At 34.9% G+C, this 21839-nt stretch overlaps 1 protein-coding gene and 1 non-coding gene across 2 annotated transcripts in view; both read left to right on the plus strand.

The window, feature by feature from the left end:
- The first annotated feature begins 5636 nt into the window (after positions 1-5636).
- Positions 5637-21839, plus strand: part of LOC138711078 (transmembrane protein 151B-like) — a 34051-nt gene continuing 17848 nt past the window's right edge. The window contains exon 1 of the mRNA XM_069842391.1: positions 5637-5753. Within this exon, the coding sequence (XP_069698492.1) occupies positions 5715-5753 (39 nt within the window). The 5' untranslated portion in view covers positions 5637-5714. The remainder of the gene's footprint in view (positions 5754-21839) is intronic.
- On the plus strand, positions 13787-13858 carry TRNAY-AUA (transfer RNA tyrosine (anticodon AUA)). Its single transcript has one exon. It is a non-coding gene; the product is annotated as a tRNA-Tyr (tRNA).

A 21839-nucleotide genomic window follows, 5' to 3' on the forward strand; every position in this document is an offset into this window, starting at 1 on the left:
TTCCAGCGACATAAGTTAATAATGAAGATAGCGAAAAATGGAAAGAGGGGAAAGTTGTTGGAAATATGTGGTTTTCAATCTAATGTGCTTGAATTTTCAACGTAGAATACACTGTTGTGGTTGTACACTAGTACGATACATCCACCAGTCCCAATGCTGCCAATTAGTAGCTTTTCCACTAGTTCTACCGGATTTTAGATACGTATAATTTAACGGAGAAAAATAGTTAACATGCAGAGTTTAGGGGTTATTTAACTTCTCAGAGTGGAAAGAAACATTTCTTTACATCATCGATAGCATAAGAATTCAGGGGAAATTCATTCTTGCTTTGTGGTGTTCCCTGAACTTAAATTGGAACACTGCTAATTGTCATGATTTCATATTACTCGATACACTACGTATCTAAATCCATTAGAACTAGCGAAAAAGTCACTAATTTGGCAGCATTGGGCCTTGCGCGTGTGCCCTACTAGCGTACAGCCTCAACGGTGTATTCTGCTTTGAAAATTCAAGCACATTAGACTGAAAACTACATATTTCCAATAGCTTTCCCCTCTTTCCATTTTTCGCTATCTGCACTAATAACGGAGTTTGTCTGTGTCGCCAGATTTTTTAGTCACCCTGTATACCAAACTCTCAGAATTTAACAATGAAGCCATTGTGGTTTCATATTGTCCAATATAGAACGTTAAATATAATTTCTGTGGCAGAGAAAGAGAGAGAGAGAGAGAGAGAGAGAGAGAGGACAAACCATCCTTCTGCGGGAAAAACTATGAATTGTACACTGAACTGTCTTTGAAGATGGCCTTTGGATTATTTACAAATATAGTGCAACTTATACAGGTGATTCACGACTAATAACCCGCGCTTTAGGAATGAGTTCTATGGGTCTTTTTGAGCATAAAATTTCATATGAACATGGGTCCGATTATCATTAGTTTGAAAGTTATTCGTAAAAATCCAAACGAGATACTGTGAATCAGGCTTTGGAGTTACTTGCATCGTAATACAAAAATTGGAACGTAAACTAAACGGAGGGTTGCTCTGTGACGTGTAATACAGGGGAAAAGGGGGAGATAGGTCTGGTGATTTATCAGTTGTGCTCATCAGGGACAGCTGTGCCCAGGTACGGAACGTTACGCACGTCACGCGCCATTCACATCCGTGCGGCCAAGTGCACTGAAGTGGAAGGAGGTATATTTGAAAATCTGCTTCAAATATTAGGTATGTTTATTTTATGATTAATACAGTATTTTAAAGTAATATTTCTTGTATTTTACGTGAATAACTCTTAGTTCTGCTCAAAAGCACTGCTACTTTCATAGAATTCAATCAGCTGTAACTCCTTAACGGTTGATAATTGGTAAGATGTTCACATGGTATTTTATGATCAAAATGACCTATAGAACTGATTTCTAAAGCGCGTGTCATTAGTTGTGAATCATCCTGTATAGACTATTCATTAAATATGGAATATTAGTCAAAACTTCTTAAATTTTAATTTTACGAAGAAAAACTTTATACAAAAGCTGTTACAGATAAACATACAATATGTGGCCAGCGTTCGATAAACGTTGCTTTATTCAGGCATATAGGATGTGACAGTAAACTATTTTTTTTTAATTACACTCTATGACAGAAGCGATCAAAAGTGTTTTAACTCCAACCCCTGGAAAGAGGAGAAAGGGGTATACTACGTAATACTGACGTAGTACGTACCTCCTTCCACCCCCTCCGCACAGCGGAGGGTGGTAGGCTACTCTAGGCGGTGCGCAGTGGTGGCATTTATATAGCTTAGTCTACTGTTAGGAATGTCTTTATTTCTCAGTGGGAAGAAACGTTCTTTTGTCGCGAGCATGAGGGCAACATTCAATGCCTTATTTGTTCTAAAATTATACGTGGAATGTACACAATTAATATAAGGCGACATTACATGGCCGATCATCTATATATATAATTTGAACTGGTAATGGAAATTACGGGAAAACCGCTGAACGGAGTTTAATGAATGACCCGTCATTTTGAAGCTTGGCATCCCAGGATTTTCAGAAAAATAGTAACTTTCAGTGAAGCGTTAGTTTTCCTACATAATTTTTCTATTTTCCAAAATCCATCTTTCGTCAGTTTTAAGAACTAATTACATTTCAGAATAAAACAAAACACGCACTACAATAAACAATAGGCTATTACACGAAGGCCATGACCTGCAGGATTGCTGACATATTTAGAGCTCAAATTCAATTGGTTATTAAAAACTTACTAAAAATAATTTACAGGTCTGATTCTGCGGTGTATAATTTTCTGAGTACATTTGGATATTAAAATCTACAAACCTTGATGTGGTTTGATGACATTATTACCATTAGAAATTAAATATTATTATAGTTAATGCCATGATGTGACTATTTTTCATTAATAAAATTATACATATTAATGCTATATTGATGATATGAAAGTGAAACGTTTTGGGATTATTTAAGCAGATAATAGAGAATATATGAAATTAAATTTTCATTTCTATAATTTACTGAGGGCGACTATGTACTATATAACTACAAAAATAACGTAATGTTTCATAGTATAACTTTGTTCTATTTATGGCCATCTTAGCAACTAGATACATAAACTCCCATCAGAAAAACACTACAATCCGCCACTGCTTCAGTTCTTTCTTGAAATCGCCCCCCACCCTACACGCGTTACCTGTGTGTTGCGGGGTGCATATCTTTGAATCTCTCCAGCTTATCGTTTGAGCACGTCTGCCCTATGTTAAGATTTACATATTCCGAATCTCCATTAAATTCTAGGTACAAATTTCTTCCTTTGGGGTTATGCGAAGTCCAGAATGTATAAGGATAAACCAAGAAATACTAGAGACCTAAAAGGAAGAATTAGATATGAGTTGGAACAGATGTGTCATGTAACTGTGAGAAAGACAATAGATTGTTTTCGTGATAGATCGGGACATTGTTTGATTGTGAATGGTTCTCATTTTGAGGATCTGTTATAAAGTTTGGTTAGTGATAGTATTTTGATAGTTTTATGGCCTACTCAACATGATTTTGCATACTTATTTGTCTCAAGTTTGAAATCCATGAAACGAGTTTATAAATAAGTAAAAGGCATGAAAATTGGTAAAATCTTTCACATGAAGAATGTAATGAAGATTCGGAATATGTAACAATGGGTGCCGTTTAAAAAAATAAAGTTTACTGCCACACCCTTTATGCTTGTTTTTCGAAAACTGGTATCATATTGTATGGTTTACTTCCAACAGCTTTTGTATAATTTTTTTTAAATTAAAATGTAAGAACTTAAGAGTAAGAGGTATGAAGTTACAAGAGAATAGAGAAAATTACACAAAGCAGAACTGCACGCATTGTATTCTTCACCTGACATAATTAGGAACATTAAATCCAGACGTTTGAGATGGACAGGGCATGTAGCACGTATGAGTGAATCCAGAAATGCATGTAGGATGTTAGTTGGAAGACCTGAGGGAAAAGACCTTTTGGGAGGTCGAGACGTAGATGGGAGGAATATTAAAATGAATTTGAGGGAGATGGAATAAGATGCTAGGGACTGGATTAATCTTGTTCAGGAAAGTGACCGATGTCGGGCTTTTGTTAGGGTGGCAATGAACCTCCGGGTTTTTTGATAGTGTATTATGAAGAATATTCATAATGTTATTTGTTATGGCACGAGTCAATTTTTATTGAAGGAAGTTTCCTCATTTTGTTGAGTGCAATAACTGTATAACCTTATAAACGTGTTTCTTAAGTTATTTTATGCTCGACCATGCCGAAATGTAGTAATTATACACCTAGTACCAGTCCTTTAATGCATGTCATTAATGTACACCTACTCATTAAAGTACAGGTGTTCAGCCAATGATAACTCAGCTTACAGATGTTCAGCCAATGACAAGTCAGCTTTGTACCGTTATAAAACCGCAAGTATCGATTATTCTCGGATATGCAATCGAAAGAGAATTAACGAAAAGTCACGGAGGCTGGAAATACAATACTGTCGCAGAAGGTTATGTTCTGTTACTATAATAATTAGCGTTAATTTTAAATAATATTCAAATAAATTCAATTTGTCATCTCGTTTTTCAATGTCGAATTCAATAATCAAGGTTATATAAAGTTTAACGGGATTACATCAAGGTCAATGACATTATTGTTCCTCGGAAAAAAATCGCGTCTGCGCACATCTCACAATTCACGACCTAGAACAAGGTCACTTCCGATCTTGTCAGATACAAATAAAATGTATACATCTGAATAATTTCAAGTTAGAAATATGGTCGAGCATAAAAAGTCGTATGAAACTTGCCTATAATGGTAATTAAGACGCTCGTATGAATATTATGAAACTCGCTTGCGCTCGTTTCATAAACATCCATACTTGCGTCTTAATTACTATCATTATAGGCTCGTTGCATAATGTACTACTGGGTGTTCATTTCAAAGTGTGTCATGACGTCACTGTTGTTGAGTCACTGATTTGAAGCGAGTTTCAGCTTATATGTCAGAGAAGTTGCCTATTATTCAAGGCGTTCTTCAATCTGAACTTGAGAACGTGTACGGTATAACTTGAACGTCGTAGCAACAGATGGCGGTCTGTACGGTCTGTGTGCTACCATAACCTCTTTCGAACTGTGTTTTGCGCCGGCCAGTCGTACGCAGGGTATTTGTTATCATCGGTTGCGTACGGTAACACTCCACAACACAAATCAAATACTCCGTGTCCATGTTGACCGTCGAAGTTAATGTCAACAAATACGTAAGTAATCGTCTTAACCCTCTCCCCATATCCCGACAGTACGTATTTCCAAACAGTTCACATTCCTGCCACTACCGGCGTTACCGTACGTATTGGTACGTACTCTTCAGAATGAACGCCGTACTTGCTAGGCAACTTCTCTGCCTCCTAGGTAATACACCTTTGCGGAAATGTAGGAAGATTGAATTCTCTAGGCTCATCGGCTAGCCACATGACGGCATACAGCGAGCCATGACACACTTTGAACTGAACACCCAGTGTTTTTGTACGACAGCATTATAAAACAATTAATAAAGAAAAACATCAGATTTGTAATGATGGATAGTTTAATATCATGGTCTGTGAAGAAAGGAGTTGCTATGACAATAATGACGTATTAAATATTATAGCACGGCAAATCGTTTCATGATGTTAACTTTATGGCACAAGTTTTGCCGTCATAATAGAAGTGATGACGTTTTAGTTGTCATGGCAATATTTTACGGCTCTAGTACAATAATGTGGCATATTATGCACGATTTTGACTAACGATAAAGTCTGTTTATAATGCTAGAGCACAAAAAAAACATTTAAGTATGAGTAAATTAATGGACACACTATATAATAAATTATTTATTAATAAAGAAACGCAATACCAAATGACTCACGATAGCATTTTTTTTTTTTTGCACATATTTCTCTAGCGTCTTCTGTGAACAACAAGACTTGTCAACATTTTTAGCCCTACTCACGAATGAATACACATGCCTTCTAAATCGGCGTGGTACAGCCAGTCGATAGGATAACAATGCGCATGAGCAGCGGCCGCTGCGGCTATTTCTCGTGTGGCAGGCAGTTGATCACAGGACCCGCGCGCGGCCGCACGTCACGGCGTCACGTACGTACGTGCGTTTGCTGAAGTAGGCCACGTCTATTGTTGTGATGATATGAGTGCCAGCCCTTCGGATGAGCAGCGCGACGTGCAGGTACGAGCTGGTCAGTGAGGGGCTTCAAGGGACGGATGTGGAGGAAATATCGATCAGGTCAAGCAAGCGAGCCTGGTTAAAGAGACACCTCTCAGCGAGAGAGAATAACACACTGGCCACTCCGTTTCTATCCATATTCTTCGTTTAAATGCCATTTTTTGTTATGTAACATTAATACTGATTAATACTGAGGTTCGGTTGATATTTGTATCAAAGCATCCCAACGTCCCTGGCGGGAAGCATGATATCGATTAGTTTCGAGATTCGAATGTTCCGCTTCTCAGGTATCAACACAACACGGATCGCAGGAAATTTGAGACACACGTACTTCATAAAGATTGTTAAACCTCTGCTAGTCTACCAGCAATTTTAATGTGGCTTTCTTCTTCACTAAGATTCTACTTCCACAACATTCCATTATATCTTAAACGAATGGTTTCGAATGTCTACGCTATTGTTATAAATAATTATCTGTTCATAAGGTCTAATCTTCTGACCAAACGTCTGAAAACTATACCTTTAACTTCTAAAATGCTTTTATGAGATTTTGGCTGAACAAAGCTGCAATTGACGTGATATTTCTTCCAGCGTCTCTGTTTTCCTTGTTATTTATATTTTATTTATTTACTTAGTCACTTATTTATTTCTTTATTTATTTCTTTCTTTGCTTATTTACTTAATCACTTATTTCTTTCTTTACTTATTTACTTAGTCACTTATTTTTTTCTTTACTTATTTACTTAGTCATATATTTATTTCTTTACTTACTTACTTAGTCACTTATTTCTTTCTTTACTTATTCATTTAATCACTTACTTCTTGCTTTACTTATTTACTTAATCACTTATTTCCTTCTTTATTTATTTACTTAGTCACTTATTTCTTTCTTTACTTATTCATTTAGTCACTTACTTCTTTCTTTACTTATTTACTTAGTCACTTATTTCTTTCTTTATTTATTTACTTAGTCACTTATTTCTTTTTTTACTTAGTCACTTACTTCTTTCTTTTATTTATTTACTTAGTCACTTATTTCTTTCTTTACTTATTTACTTAGTCACTTATTTCTTTCTTTACTTAGTCACTTACTTCTTTCTTTTGTTTATTTACTTAGTCACTTATTTCTTTCCTTACTTATTTACTTAGTCACTTATTTTTTATTTATTTAATTAGTCACTTATTTCTTTCTTTACTTATTTACTTAGTCACTTATTTCTTTCTTTACTTAGTCACTTCTATCTTTTCTTATTTACTTAATCACTTATTTCTTTCTTTACTTAGTCACTTGTTTCTTTACTTACTTACTTAGTCACTTATTTCTTTCTTTACTTATTTACTTAGTCACTTATTTCTTTCTTTACTTATTTACTTAGTCACTTATTTCTTTCTTTACTTAGTCACTTACTTCTTTCTTTTATTTATTTACTTAGTCACTTATTTCTTTCTTTACTTAGTCACTTACTTCTTTCTTTTGTTTATTTACTTAGCCACTTATTTCTTTCCTTACTTATTTACTTAGTCAATTATTTTTTATTTATTTAATTAGTCACTTATTTCTTTCTTTACTTATTTACTTAGTCACTTCTATCTTTTCTTATTTACTTAATCACTTATTTCTTTCTTTACTTAGTCACTTCTTTCTTTACTTACTTACTTAGTCACTTATTTCTTTCTTTACTTATTTACTTAGTCACATTTCTTTCTTTACTTATTTACTTAGTCACTTATTTCTTTATTTACTTAGTCACTTATTTCTCTCCTTACTTATTTACTTAGTCACTATTCATGAGTATCATTTCTTTAATTAGCTAGTATTCTGAAGCAAAAAATGTGTTGTGAATTCCATAGTTGCTTTGTATAGATATATATTTTTTATTTTTAACTACAAAATTACAATTTTGTTACGCATTTATCACAACAATTGTTAAAAATCACGCCAAAAATCACGTAAAAAATCAAGTTCCTAAAGTCGTATGATTTGTAACAATTTTTTATACGTGCGTAAGAATAGGCCTAATGTAATTTTTAGTTAAAATTGAAAAACAAAATCTGTAAAAAGCAATTAACAACACATTATTAGCTTCAGAACACTAGCCAATTAAAGAAATGATATTTCTGAATAGTTCATTCCCTATTTGTAATATTCTTTTACCCTTAATTAGTGTAACTCTGAAAATATTGAGATTAGGACAAATGTTATATGACATTTTTTGCTCATAATGTCTTCGAAAATAAGCTCCGTAAGTGGCGGTAAATCCTCGTGAATCTCCCTGTACATTAAGCAATCTCTGACACGTGACTACCCATAATCTCATACAGCAGAAGCTATAACAAAAACTAAATAATATAAACAAGATAAAATGATAGAAAAGTATTAACTAAAGATGATGAAATAAACATAAATTATTTTAAAAGGTACAATTATTTAAAGTACAATGTTGGCAAAAAAATAAACAAATGCTAGGGACGTGATAAAAACAAATGAGAAGGAATTGATAAAAATTATAGGATAAGCATCCATGATTAGTTGAAACACATAGTTCCGTACAGTTTTATTGGTCAAAAGTAGGATGACGTAGTAAAAGTGTAATAGCCTTTATAATTTTTTTCAAGACAAATTTTAACACTGAGATTTTTGAAGTTCTGAAGTTTTTTTACTTTTATTATATTTAAATATTATGAAATTATCTTATATGCAATTTGCTAAATCAGATTCTCGGAGGAATTCCTCTATGCTTTAATCGTTATTAATTACTTGTTATAAATTTTGAACCCTGGACTTTAGGATTGAACTAGGTAAATGTTCGAGGAATTCTGCATGCAAAAGTACAGTAGTACAGAAGTGGACTGACGTACTTTTTATTATAGTTGCAATAGTCGGAGGTCATTCTTCGCTATGAACCTGTGATGTACGCCACGCGGGTTTATTTGTTAGGTAAACACAATAATGTTAATAACAGATACAGATCGTGATAATGACGAGCAAAATTATAACAAGCATCATGATACTACGTCAAAAGGACTGTTTACATTTAATTACGGTATCTGACGTCATAGTATACCAAATATAAAGGGTTGTTTCGAATAACTGTTAAATAATTTAATTAGTACACACAGAGAACCCTAAGTAATATCATTAATTTCAGGAGGATATTCTTTGAGATATTTCAAACAAAAATGTTTAATACAATTTTGCTCATTTCTGCTTCATTTTCGAGATAAAAGTCGTTTTGTATTAAATATTTTATAGCGTGTTTTGAGAAAGTCATTGATTTAATGTCCAATATGCTTAGCCGGTTTAAGAGAGCAATGTATTATGATAATAAATGATTGAAATAATTTTAGTTTGTTCTTTACATATGCAGAAATCTCATCCGAAAAATGTAACATTGTAAAATTCTTTTGTGCGAGATCGTGCGTATTTGCTTGGTTTCCGCACAAAACCAATCCGCGGAAAGTCTAAAATTCCACATTCAGTATTCCCAACCTAACACACATAACAATTTCCCTCTTCTTACCGATTAAGTGACATATTCATTTTACTGCTTTAGGCTTTCAACATATTATTTTTAGAGACGTTCAATATAGTAATAATTATAAATTGGAAACTTATCACTGCAATTTCACCTAAATTGCACTGTTAATTATTGTTTTTAAATATTTGCAAAAATTAAGTAAACTCTACAACATCACAAAAGTTATTACATTTGTAATGCAAGTAACATTAAGGAAGCCGTGAAAAAATCAACAAGATTCCAGATGCCGATGTTATTACTGCAATAGGCTATGTTACATAAATAATATTTTTTTAGATATTAAAATGAAAAATAAATCATTACATAACCTTACCGTTTGTTTTAAGTTCGCATTTATAGACTGGGGGAAAAAAAAGACAGACGTATATCACGGCCTGCTGGAATATAGTAAACACAGAAAACATTTTATAGCAACAATGTTGAAGATAGATATTTTAGTTTTTAAAAGTTGCCGTTATTGAACAGAAACCAAGATGGAGATTTCATTGCAACTAATTAGAAATTCCTCTTTCAGGTATGTAATAAACGATCTTCGCACAAAATAATGTACGATACACGAGGGGTATGTTTGTTTTCATGTTCTCGGAAATTAAAAAAGCTCAACTACGTTTCGCTTTTTCAATCTTTTCCTCGAACATGAAAACATCAACATACCGCTCTTGTAACGCATATTACTATTGTGCGAGATCGTGCATATTTGCTTGTTTTCCGCACAAAGCCAATTCGCGGAAAGTCTAAAATTCCACATTCAGTATTCCCAACCTAATACACATAACAATTTCCCTCTTCTTACCGCTTAAGTGACATATTCATTTTACTGCTTTAGGCTTTTAACATATTATTTTTAGAGACGTTCAATATAGTAATAATTATAAATTGGAAACTTACCCCTGCAATTTCACCTAAATTGCACTGTTAATTATTGTTTTTAAATATTTGCAAAAATTAAGTAAACTCTACAACTCCACTAAAGTTACTGCATTCGTGATGCAAGTAACATTAAGGAAGCCGTGAAAAAATCAACAAGATTCCAGATGCCGATGTTATTACTGGAATATGTTATATAAATAATATTTTTAAAATATTAAAATGAAAAATAAATCATTACATAACCTTACCGTTTGTTTTAAGTTCGCATTTATAGACTGGGGGAAAAAAAAGACAGACGTATATCACGGCCTGCTGGAGTATAGTAAACACAGAAAACATTTTATAGGAACAATGTTGAAGATAGATATTTTTGTTCTGCAAATTTGCCGTCATTGAACAGAAACCAAGATGGAGATTTCATTGCAACTAATTAGAAATTCCTCTTTCAGGTATGTAATAAACGATCTTCGCACAAAATAATGTACGATACACGAGCGGTATGTTTCGCTTTTTCAAACTTTTCCTCGAACATGAAAACTACAACATACCGCTCTTGTAACGCATATTACTATTTCAGAACGAAAAACTACGGCACAGGAGAAGTGGGTTGATCAATAGGAAAAAAAAGGACATCCAAAAAAATGTTGAGCATAAATAATACTTCCGTCTATTTGCAAATCTGATTATATTTCTAGGCAGTCACAAATTTAATACGAATCACCATGGAATAAAATATTCTACTCTGGATTTCACTCGATGGATCAGGGTGTCAGCACAGAGACGGGTTTGCACTAGATAAAAACGGCTCATTGAAATGCATGCCGGGACTCCGAAGAAGCGTGAGAGCGGCGCCCTAAATATTGCGTGCACCACGATCAGCAATAAAATATCCTTAAAACCAGCAATTCTAACAGACACGTAATGCGCACAGCCCATCACACGTGAAATTAACTCAACTAACACAAGTTTTTATACTATCGACACTCTTCTCTTTCATCTCGTACGTCGCCGTAAAGAACTTACATTGTTATTGAGACGTGTGTTCCATAGACTATGCAAAAAAAAAAAACAAAAACATCTTTGTTGTAACCACTGATAGAAGTAATTCTCATCTATGACAGCGGAAGGGAAGAAAGAATTCTTTACTCTTCATTTTTTCTTGAGTATACAAATTATTTCGACTCATATCATGAAGTAATACTTACTTACTTACTTACTTACTTACTTACTTACTGGCTTTTAAGGAACCCGAAGGTTCATTGCCGCCCTCACATAAGCCCGCCATTGGTCCCTATCCTGAGCAAGATTAATCCAGTCTCTATCATCATATCCTACCTCCCTCAAATCCATTCTAATATTATCTTCCCATCTACGTCTCGGCCTCCCCAAAGGTCTTTTGCCCTCCGGCCTGCCAACTAACACTCTATATGTATTTCTGGATTCGCCCATACTTGCTACATGTCCTGCCCATCTCAAACGTCTGCATTTTATGGTCCTAATTATGTCAGGTGAAGAATACAATGCGTGCAGCTCTGTGTTGTGTAACTTTCTCTATTCTCCTGTAACTTCATCCCTCTTAGCCCCAAATATTTTCCTAAGAACCTTATTCTCAAACACCCTTAATCTCTGTTCCTCTCTCAAAGTGAGAGTCCAAGTTTCACAAACATACAGAACAACCGGTAATATAACTGTTTTATAAATTCTAACTTTCAGATTTTTTGACAGAAGACTAGATGACAAAAGCTTCTCAACCGAATAATAACAGGCATTTCCCATATTTATTCTGCGTTTAATTTCCTCCCGAGTATAATTTACATTTGTTACTGTTGCTGCCAGACATTTGAACTTCTCCACCTCTTTAAAAGATAAATTTCCAATTTTTATATTTCCATTTCGTACAATATTCTCGTCACGAGACATAATCATATACTTTGTCTTTTCGGGATTTACTTCCAAACCTATCTCTTTACTTGCTTCAAGTAAAATTCCCGTGTTTTCCCTAATCGTTTGTGGATTTTCTCCTAACATATTCACGTCATCCGCATAGACAAGCAGCTGATGTAACCCGTTCAATTCCAAACCCTCTGTGTTATCCTGAACTTTCCTAATGGCATATTCCAGAGCGAAGTTAAAAAGTAAAGGTGATACTGCATCTCCCTGCTTTAGCCCACAGTGAATTGGAAAAGGATCAGATAGAAACTGGCCTATACGGACTCTGCTGTAAGTTTCACTAAGATACATTTTAAGAAGTACCGTAAACTGGGGTAAAGAGGATCACATGTGGTAAAATGGATCATATGTGTATTGCTTAGATAAGTCAGCGCCACATGGATCACACATGCAAAGAAAATCTTTCTTCTATAAATGCTACTAAAAATAGTTTTCTTTGCATGTGTGATCCATGTGGCGCTGACTTATCTAACAATACACATATGATCCACTTTACCACATGTGATCCTCTTTACCCCAGTTTACGGTAATAATTAATAAAATGAATTAAATGGAAGTATAATATAGACTACTTAAATATAATATAATACTATGTAATCAAATTAATTAAATCTGATTGTAATATGAAATAATAAAATTAATTAACTCCAATTATGATACAATTAAATGTAATAAAAGAGGTTCGTTCCAGCACTATTCAGAATCGATTCTGAACTGCCTGCTCAATGTGCGATCCAACAAGATTAGAACTGATTCCGAACCGATACTGAGCACCCAGTTCCCTGTCAGTTATATTACCGGTTGTTCTGTATGGTTGTGAAACTTGGACTCTCACTTTGAGAGAGGAACAGAGGTTAACGGTGTTTGAGAATAAGGTGCTTAGGAAAATATTTTGGGCTAAGGGGGATGAAGTTACAGGAGAATGGAGAAAGTTACACAACGCAGAACTGCACGCATTGTATTCTTCACCTGACATAATTAGAAACATTAAATTCAGACGTTTGAGATGGAGAGGGCATATAGCATGTATGGGGGAATGCAGAAATGCATATAGAGTGTTAGTTGGGAGGCCGGAGGTAAAAAGACCTTGGGGGAGGCCGAGACGTAGATGCGAAGATAATATTAAAATGGATTTGAGGGAGATGGAATATGATGGTAGAGACTGGATTAATCTTACGATGAAAGAGTAATGGAACGGAGAAAAATTCTCTCCGGCGCCGGGATTTGAACCCGGGTTTTCAGCTCTACGTGCTGATGCTTTATCCACTAAGCCACACCGGATAAAACTCCGACGCCGGTTAGAATCGTCTCAGATTAAGCTCCAACTCTTGCGTTCCCTCTAGTGGCCGCCCTCTGCACTACGTCATAGATGTCTATGAACGCAGGACCGAAGTCCACACATGTGCTGAGGTGCACTCGATATGAGTGACTAGTTGGCCGGGATCAGACGGAATAAGCGCCGTCTTAAATCACGAGGTGATTTACGCATATCATATATATTATTTTAATGTACCGAAGTACATATGATATTTCCTTTTACGAGTGCACCTCAGCACATGTGTGGACTTCGGTCCTGCGTTCATAGACATCTATGACGTAGTGCAGAGGGCGGCCACTAGAGGGAACCCAAGAGTTGGAGCTTAATCTGAGACGATTCTAACCGGCGTCGGAGTTGTATCCGGTGTGGCTTAGTGGATAAAGCATCAGCACATAGAGCTGAAAACCCGGGTTCAAATCCCGGCGCCGGAGAGAATTTTTCTCCGTTCCATTACTCTTTCATCGTATGATGACGCAGAATATCTGCATGGAAATATCATATGTACTTCGGTACATTAAAATAATATATATGGATTAATCTTGCACAGGATAGGGACCAATGGCGAGCTTATGTGAGGGCAGCAATGAACCTTCGGGTTCCTTAAAAGCCATAAGTAAGTATTATTGAATATCTACAGAACAACGCTACACTCCTAGAGAAAACGCTTTGTACTACTGGGGATTAGCATTGCAGACGAAGAACAACTGAACTAAGCGATCGAGTTAAGAAAAAATCCAACGTTTCTCTTGCAGTTTGTCATACTGAAAATATAACTGTTATTCCATATCGGTAATTAGAGAGAATCAAGTACAACAAAATGATGTCTTATACACTAATGTATGCAGTGTTTTCATGTAGTAGATGCCGTAGATTATAAGATTCATGCAACTCTGAACAGATTCTCCAGTTAAAACAGACGTGAAGCAATAACTACGTACATTATTACAGAGTAAACATCCAACATCACAAGAAGAAACGCTTGAGAACATAAAACACTGAAATTACTTCCTGCCATAATTCTGTTCGCTGTGTTTTTGTCATTTGTTTACTTAACACGTTTGGCTATTAACCAGCTTGCGTAGACCTGGGTGATGATATATCTGTATTTATGAGGCAATTTACATGGGGACGATCTACATAAAATGTATTTAGTAAAAAATATTATGGTAGTCTTTATTTGAAATCAAGATGGCAATCCAGTCCAAGGTTTTTCTTCGCAATCACGATATGTATAGTCCGCTACGTACAATAAACGAACAAATGAAACGGTCAGCTTTGCACTGAGCAAAAACTATGAACCGAGCGAGGTGGCTCAGATAGCCACGTTTGAGGTCCCGGGTTCAAACTCCATGTCCGGCCAATCTTGCTGAGATTTTTCATGGTTTTCTACAGTCACAAAAGCAAATGCCGACCATCTCTGTGGTATAGGGGTCAGCATGCTGGTCTCTTACGCAGAGGGCCCGGGTTCGATTCCCGGTTGGGTTGAATTTCCTGGTTGAGGTTTTTCAGGGTTTTCCCTCAACTGTAAGGCAAATGTCATGAAATTCGGGCCACAACATCCCTGAATATCACCGGCTTTATTCGTCACCAAAAAATTATATTCATAACAAGTCAGTAAAGATCTACAGACGCCATCTAGTTCACAACAATAGAACTAGTACTCAACAATAGTATACAGGCCTTCGGATTTCACCTAAAAGATTAACTTGTGATATGACCAGAGATGTTAAAGCGAGTATTAAAAAAAAATGTATTGGAAATTGTCATATCATGATTCATCAGTGCCTTAGTTACCAATATCGTGAACATTAAAACAAAATCTAAATCAGTTACATGAATATAAGCCATCTATTGTATAACACAATAGAAATAGGAACTCCACAATAATCAACAAGGCCACACCTGTGGAGTAACGGTCAGCGCGTCTAGCCGCGAAACTAGGTGGCCCGGGTTCGATTCCCGGTCGGGGCAAGTTACCTGGTTGAGGTTTTTTCCGGGGTTTTCCCTCAACCCAATATGAGCAAATGCCGGGTAACTGTCGATGTTGGACTCCGGACTCATTTCACCGGCATTATCACCTTCATCTCATTCAGGCGCTAAATAACCTGAGATGTTGATAAAGCGTCGTAAAATAACCTACTAAAATAAAAAATCCATATAATGTTAAAGCGTGTATATGTAGACTTTATACACTGGTGGCCATAATTCTGGAAACTTTTTGTTTTTGTATTGAATTATTATAACATCTGCATTGATTCACAGATTTATACAATCGAAAATGTTACTCGTGACTGATCCGTTAATTATGGGAAGATCTAAATATTAATTTCAGATTTCATTATTATTTCTCATTATTTCCTGTATTAATTATTATTAATCGACAAATCTGCCTCACATCTCTTGGACTTACTTTAGGTTTTCTACCAGTCCTAGGTGTTGTTTTACAAGATTTTGTGGATTTGTACTTCTGCCATACCTTCTGGACGCCAGACACTGTAGCACCTTTACCAAGTTTCCGTGCAATTTCCTTGAATGTATAGCCTTCTTCTCGAAGTGTGACTGCCCTAGAACATTTCCAATCCTTTCGTGGAGCCATTGTGATAAAAGGATCAATAAAATTTGTTGTAAAGCAATCATATGTTAACCTAACGAAATCTTAAGTCAGACTAATGATAGAAACACACTAATAATGTCCATATTTTATGCCAACAGTGTTCAAAAATGCTTCTACTGATCAACAATAATCTTAAAATCAACAATGGACCAGTTTTTATTACGGTAAATAATGGGAAATTATAATGAAATCTGAAATTAATATTTAGATCTTAAACGACAAGAACATAATACATAGTAATGATTATTTATTGTTGAAATATTCAGGATTTAATATAATACCTTTATTACAGCCCCAAAATTAACGGATCAGTCATGAATACCATTTTCAATTGTATAAATCCGTGAATCAATACAAATGTTATAATCAGGGAACGGATTTATATGGACTAAAAATATATGAAATATGTAAATATATATGTAGTTATTTTTACCAAAATATGGAATTAAATATGGATTTTTACCAAAATATGGAATTAAATATGGACTTAAAATTATAAAAAAATGACTATGTACGTTAAATATTGGTACATTTTAATCAAACTAAACAAAAAATATAATGGACGTACCTTATCTTCCAATGTAGTTTCAACAAAACACAATTTTTATTGTCTGTTACCATAACAATAGGTTACAAACATTTCTTTCAAGTGCTGAAAAGTGAATCTTCTTCTATTGTCTCTGAGGATAGATTTATACTGACTAAAAGAGCGTTCGACGTCACAAGAAGTAACTGGTACATAATTCAATTTCACAATGTCTGCTGGGGATAAGTCCAAGTTAATCTTCACTGTTGATTCACCACTCATCACAGCAACAACCTTTTGTAGTTCTTCATATCCAGGGTTTTTTGAAAGTACAGTGTCCACCTTAGCTCTTACTGCATCTGCAACTTTACCTCTACCACGATTCAGTTGTTCCACAGTACTATTTATAATTTCAAAACTTTCAGATAGTGAAAGGTGCCTATTTTGGAGACTTTTGAGCGTTTTTATGATGCATGAAAATGTATGCTGAATGTGAGCTAAGTCATTCTTCACACTTATGTCACAGGTAACTGTTTTCGCAGTATCAATTGAGACTGCATCTTCAGAGTCCAATGCAAGGAGAACATTGTTAATAGAGTCTATATGTTCGGCATAATATTCAACTGCTTCTAGCCATGTACCCCATCTAGTTAAAATTGGCTTTGGTGGCAATGGAATTTCAGGGTACATTTCTTTCAACACGTTAACTCTACTGGGAGCTTTGAGAAATACTTTTTTCACTGATGAAATCAACAAATCTACTTTAGGGAAATTGTCTCTGACCACTTCTGCCACACGATGAAATGCATGCGCCACACAAGTAAAATGAGTCAATTTAGGATATACAACAGATAATGCTTGTCCAGCTTTGACCATATAAGGGGCAGCATCGCTAATAAAGAATAACACATTATCGTACATAATACCCTTTGGCCACAGGATACCCATAGCTTCGTTGAACAGTTTAACTATAGTTTTGTTATTGCACTTTTCTAGAACATCACAATGTAAAAGAATTCGTTCAGAATATTGTTCACTTAACAAACCGATAACTACATTACCAACAAGTCTACCTTCTTTGTCGGGAGTCTCATCAATGGAAACCCAAATTGAACTATCTTTAATTTCATCTCTTATCTTCTGTATTGTCTCATCGTAGATGGATGGAGCATACGTCTTCCTAAGTGTTGACTCATCCGGGATTGTATGTTGAGTATATTTTTCAAGGAATTCCCTGAAGACCTTATTCTTTAGTTTGTAGAGAGGAATATCAGCAGAGATGAGAGAACGGCACAGGTCGATGTTAAACTCAGATCTGACATTCGATGTTGTTGGTTGTGTTAAAAACAATTGTCTCTGCTTGGAATTTAGTTGTTTGTTGGCCTGATGTTTACTAGTTGTAATGTGTTGTTGCACCAGGAACTTTTGTGTAGATGATACTGCACACTGACACAAATTACAAAATAATATTTTATTGTCAGTTGATAAACCATCTTCTTTAAATTCTGAAATGTAACTTGTTAGTTTTGATTTTAAATTGACTGAATGACGTACTTTTGGCATATTTACCGTCTTTATAGTATGATTTACAAAACTGAACCAATGTGTACTCTGACTGGCATTTAACTGTTGAGCTGCACAACTGAAGTCTGTTAAAAATTTTAAATTAAATTAATACAGTTTTGTAACTTACTTTCCCATTGTTGATAGGACTGCTAATTTTCAAATAACTCTGATGTTAAAGGGATTACTGAACATGTGTTTAAATCTCTATTGTTGAAATGTATTTTTAAAAGTTAATGGAATTTTGTTTTGTTTTATTGTTAAACCTAATATAATATGGACTGTTTTATATGAAATATGGAAAATATATGGAAATTAACGAAAATATGTACTAAACTCTAAAATATGGAAAAATATGGAAAATAAAAGTAGGATTTTTCAACCCTACACATTGTGAAACATAAAGATAATGCAAAATATAAATTATATTAGCTTTATAAGTAAATATGTATTTACATATAAATCCTTTCCCTGGTTATAATAATTCAGTACAAAAAAAAGTTTCCAGAATTATGGCCACCAGTGTATAATAAATTGTTTTAAAAGTTGTAAGGGATATATATATATACGAATATTTTGATATTTATTTAATGAAAATGCATAAAACAATGCCTTATCTACTTCTTCTCTTAATCTAATAGCTTTTCCATAAATAAATGTGTCACGATTTTATGGTCTGATGTTTCATGAATGGTCGTACTGCGAAACGCCTGTGCGTACAGACTACACGCACGTGTTTCGACCAAATGAACTCCACCATATATATTGCCCCAGTTAATAGTTGTTCACCTTGGAGGAACTCGCCAATAATTTACGGAATAGTAGGACTATTCACTAATGCTGAATTACCTGGTAGTATTCATTTAATGTACGAAGCAACATAAGAATCTGTAAAAGTGGCAAGGGAGCTCTTTCGCCAAACATACCGATCCTCTGCATCATGCCGAGATGCAAGATCTCTTATAAATAATAATAAAATAATAATAATAATAATAATAATAATAATAATAATAATAATGATAATATCTATTTATTTATTCTGGCGAAGTTAAGGCCATCAGGCCTTCTCTTCCACTTAGTCAGAAACAAAAGAAGCTGATACAATTTTACAGACTAATATTTAAATAACACTAATAAAAATTTATATAGTTCGTCGTCCGATCTCGCAACGTGATGAACTGATGGCAAAATTAGTGATAAAATATTCAAAATTCACGATTTGACAATAGCTAATATGAGGCTTCTGCACTGTTGTAAGTTCTCTATCCTCTTTTACGATGGTTAAAGCGGGGTTTTTCAGCAAGGGAGCGAAATTTTTATTTCCTTATACACAGCTCCATCAATGTTCACCTACTTAGATATAACACGCGGAGCAAGCCCCCTGCAGTCGGCAAGCATCATGTTTAGGTAGAGAAGTGGTATTCAATCTATGGTACGCGTACCCCCAGGTATTCAAGAAGTACGCATCCCACTGATTACGTATGTAAAAATGTTTACATCTTTATTTTACAGTATTATAGGCCTACTTGTTGATAATTGTTGGTTAGTCAAGCATCCAAAGACAGGTCTGAATCTCACAAGTGATACCAAGAAGGCACCACTTATGAAGCAACTAGGCCAGAAGGTAGGGTGCCCAGTTCCTTTCCCCCTCCATTGCATACATCCCGATTAACAACGTATTACACTAGCCAGACTTCAGATGTATCTGCAAACAATTGTTCTTCCTCTGACACATATCGTCAAATGAGATGTGCTGCCTGACAATAGATGGACATCAGCCAGAACCTCAATCAGAGCCACTGTTGATAATAATTATTGCATTGTATTATAGCTTCTTTGCAAGGAGATGCACTATCACCTTTACTTTTTAACTTTGCTCTAGAGTATGCCATTAGGAAAGTCCAGGATAACAGAGAGGGTTTGGAATTGAAAGGGGTTACATCAGCTGCTTGTCTATGCGGATGACGTGAGTATGTTAGGAGAAAATCCACAAACGATTAGGGAAAACACGGGAATTTTACTTGAAACAACTAAAGCGATAGGTCTGGAAGTAAATCCCGAAAAGACAAAGTATATGATTATGTCTCGTGACGAGAATATTGTACGAAATGAAAATATAAAAATTGGAAATTTATCTTTTAAAGAGGTGGAGAAGTTCAAATATTTGGGAGCAACAGTAACAAATGTAAATGATTCTCGGGAGGAAATTAAACGCAGAATAAATATGGGAAATGCCTGTTATTATTCGGTTGAGAAACTTTTATCATCCAGTCTGCTGTCGAAAAATCTGAAAGTTAGAATTTCTAAAACAGTTATATTACCGGTTGTTCTGTATGGCTGTGAAACGTAGACCCTCACTTTGAGAGAGGAACAGAGATTAAGGGTGTTTGAAAATAAGGTGCTTAGGCAAATATTTGGAGCTAAGAGGAATTAAGTTACAGGAGAATGGAGAAAGTTACACAACACAGAACTGCACGCATTGTATTCTTCACCTGACATAATTAGGAACATTAAATCCAGACGTTTGAGATGGGCAAGGCATATAGCACATATGGGTGAATCCAGAAATGCATATAGAGTGTTAGTTGGGAGGCCGGAAGGAAAAAGGCCTTTAGGGAGGCCGAGACGTAGATGGGAAGATAATATTAAAATGGATTTGAGGGAGGTGGGATATGATGATAGAGAATGGATTAATTTTGCTCAGGATAGGGGTCAATGGCGGGCTTATGTGAGGGCGGCAATGAACCTCCGGGTTCCTTAAAAGCCAGTAAGTAAGTATTATAGCTTCTTTTGCAATATCAATTCTTGTTTTATCTTGCTTGAATACCATTCTACGTAAATCATTACTATTATTATTGCATCAATAACTACTGTATAATAATAATAATAATAATAATAATAATAATAATAATAATAATAATAATAATAATAATTTTATTTTTAGTCCAACATCAATCATAGTCTTTTGTTAATTCTTATATAATTGCAATGCAGTTTGGGGGTACGCCAGTAAAAAGGATTGAATATCACTGAAATAGAAAAAGAAAGTCAGGGAATATTATGGACAGTAAAAAATCGATCATACGGGAAAACAAAATATATAAGGAAAATACAATAATAAATGAATGAATATATGAATAAATAAATAAACGAGAAAGAAAGAAATGAATGAGTGAGTGAGTGGAGTTATGAAGGAGTGAATTAATGAATGAAGGGATAAATAAATAAGTAAAGAAAAAAATATAAATATATAAATAAATATTATCTTACTCTCTCCAGCAATATCCTTAACAATTGTGTCGTTTTCAAGGCGTTGAATAATATTTACTTTGTCAGAAATATTCAGACTTGAAAGTATTTGTGACATGATGCCTTAAGGCTGGTTCACAATAAACCGAGAACGGAAACGGCAACGAGAACGATAATGTTAAAATAAATGTATTTAAATGTGAGCGTTCACAATAGTTAATTGTGAATTCTCGCATTTAAATATATTTATTTTAACACACCTGTGGAGTAACGGTCAGAGCGTCTGGCCGCGAAACCAGGTGGCCCGGGTTCGATTCCCGGTCGGGGCAAGTTATCTGGTTGAGGTTTTTTCCGGGGTTTTCCCTCAACCCAATACGAGCAAATGCTGGATAACTTTCGGTGTTGGACCTCGGACTCATTTCACCGGCATTTATCACCTTCATATCATTCAGACGCTAAA

The sequence above is a fragment of the Periplaneta americana genome, chromosome 12 (genome assembly GCF_040183065.1).
Source record: "Periplaneta americana isolate PAMFEO1 chromosome 12, P.americana_PAMFEO1_priV1, whole genome shotgun sequence".
Taxonomy (NCBI): Eukaryota; Metazoa; Arthropoda; class Insecta; order Blattodea; family Blattidae; genus Periplaneta; species Periplaneta americana.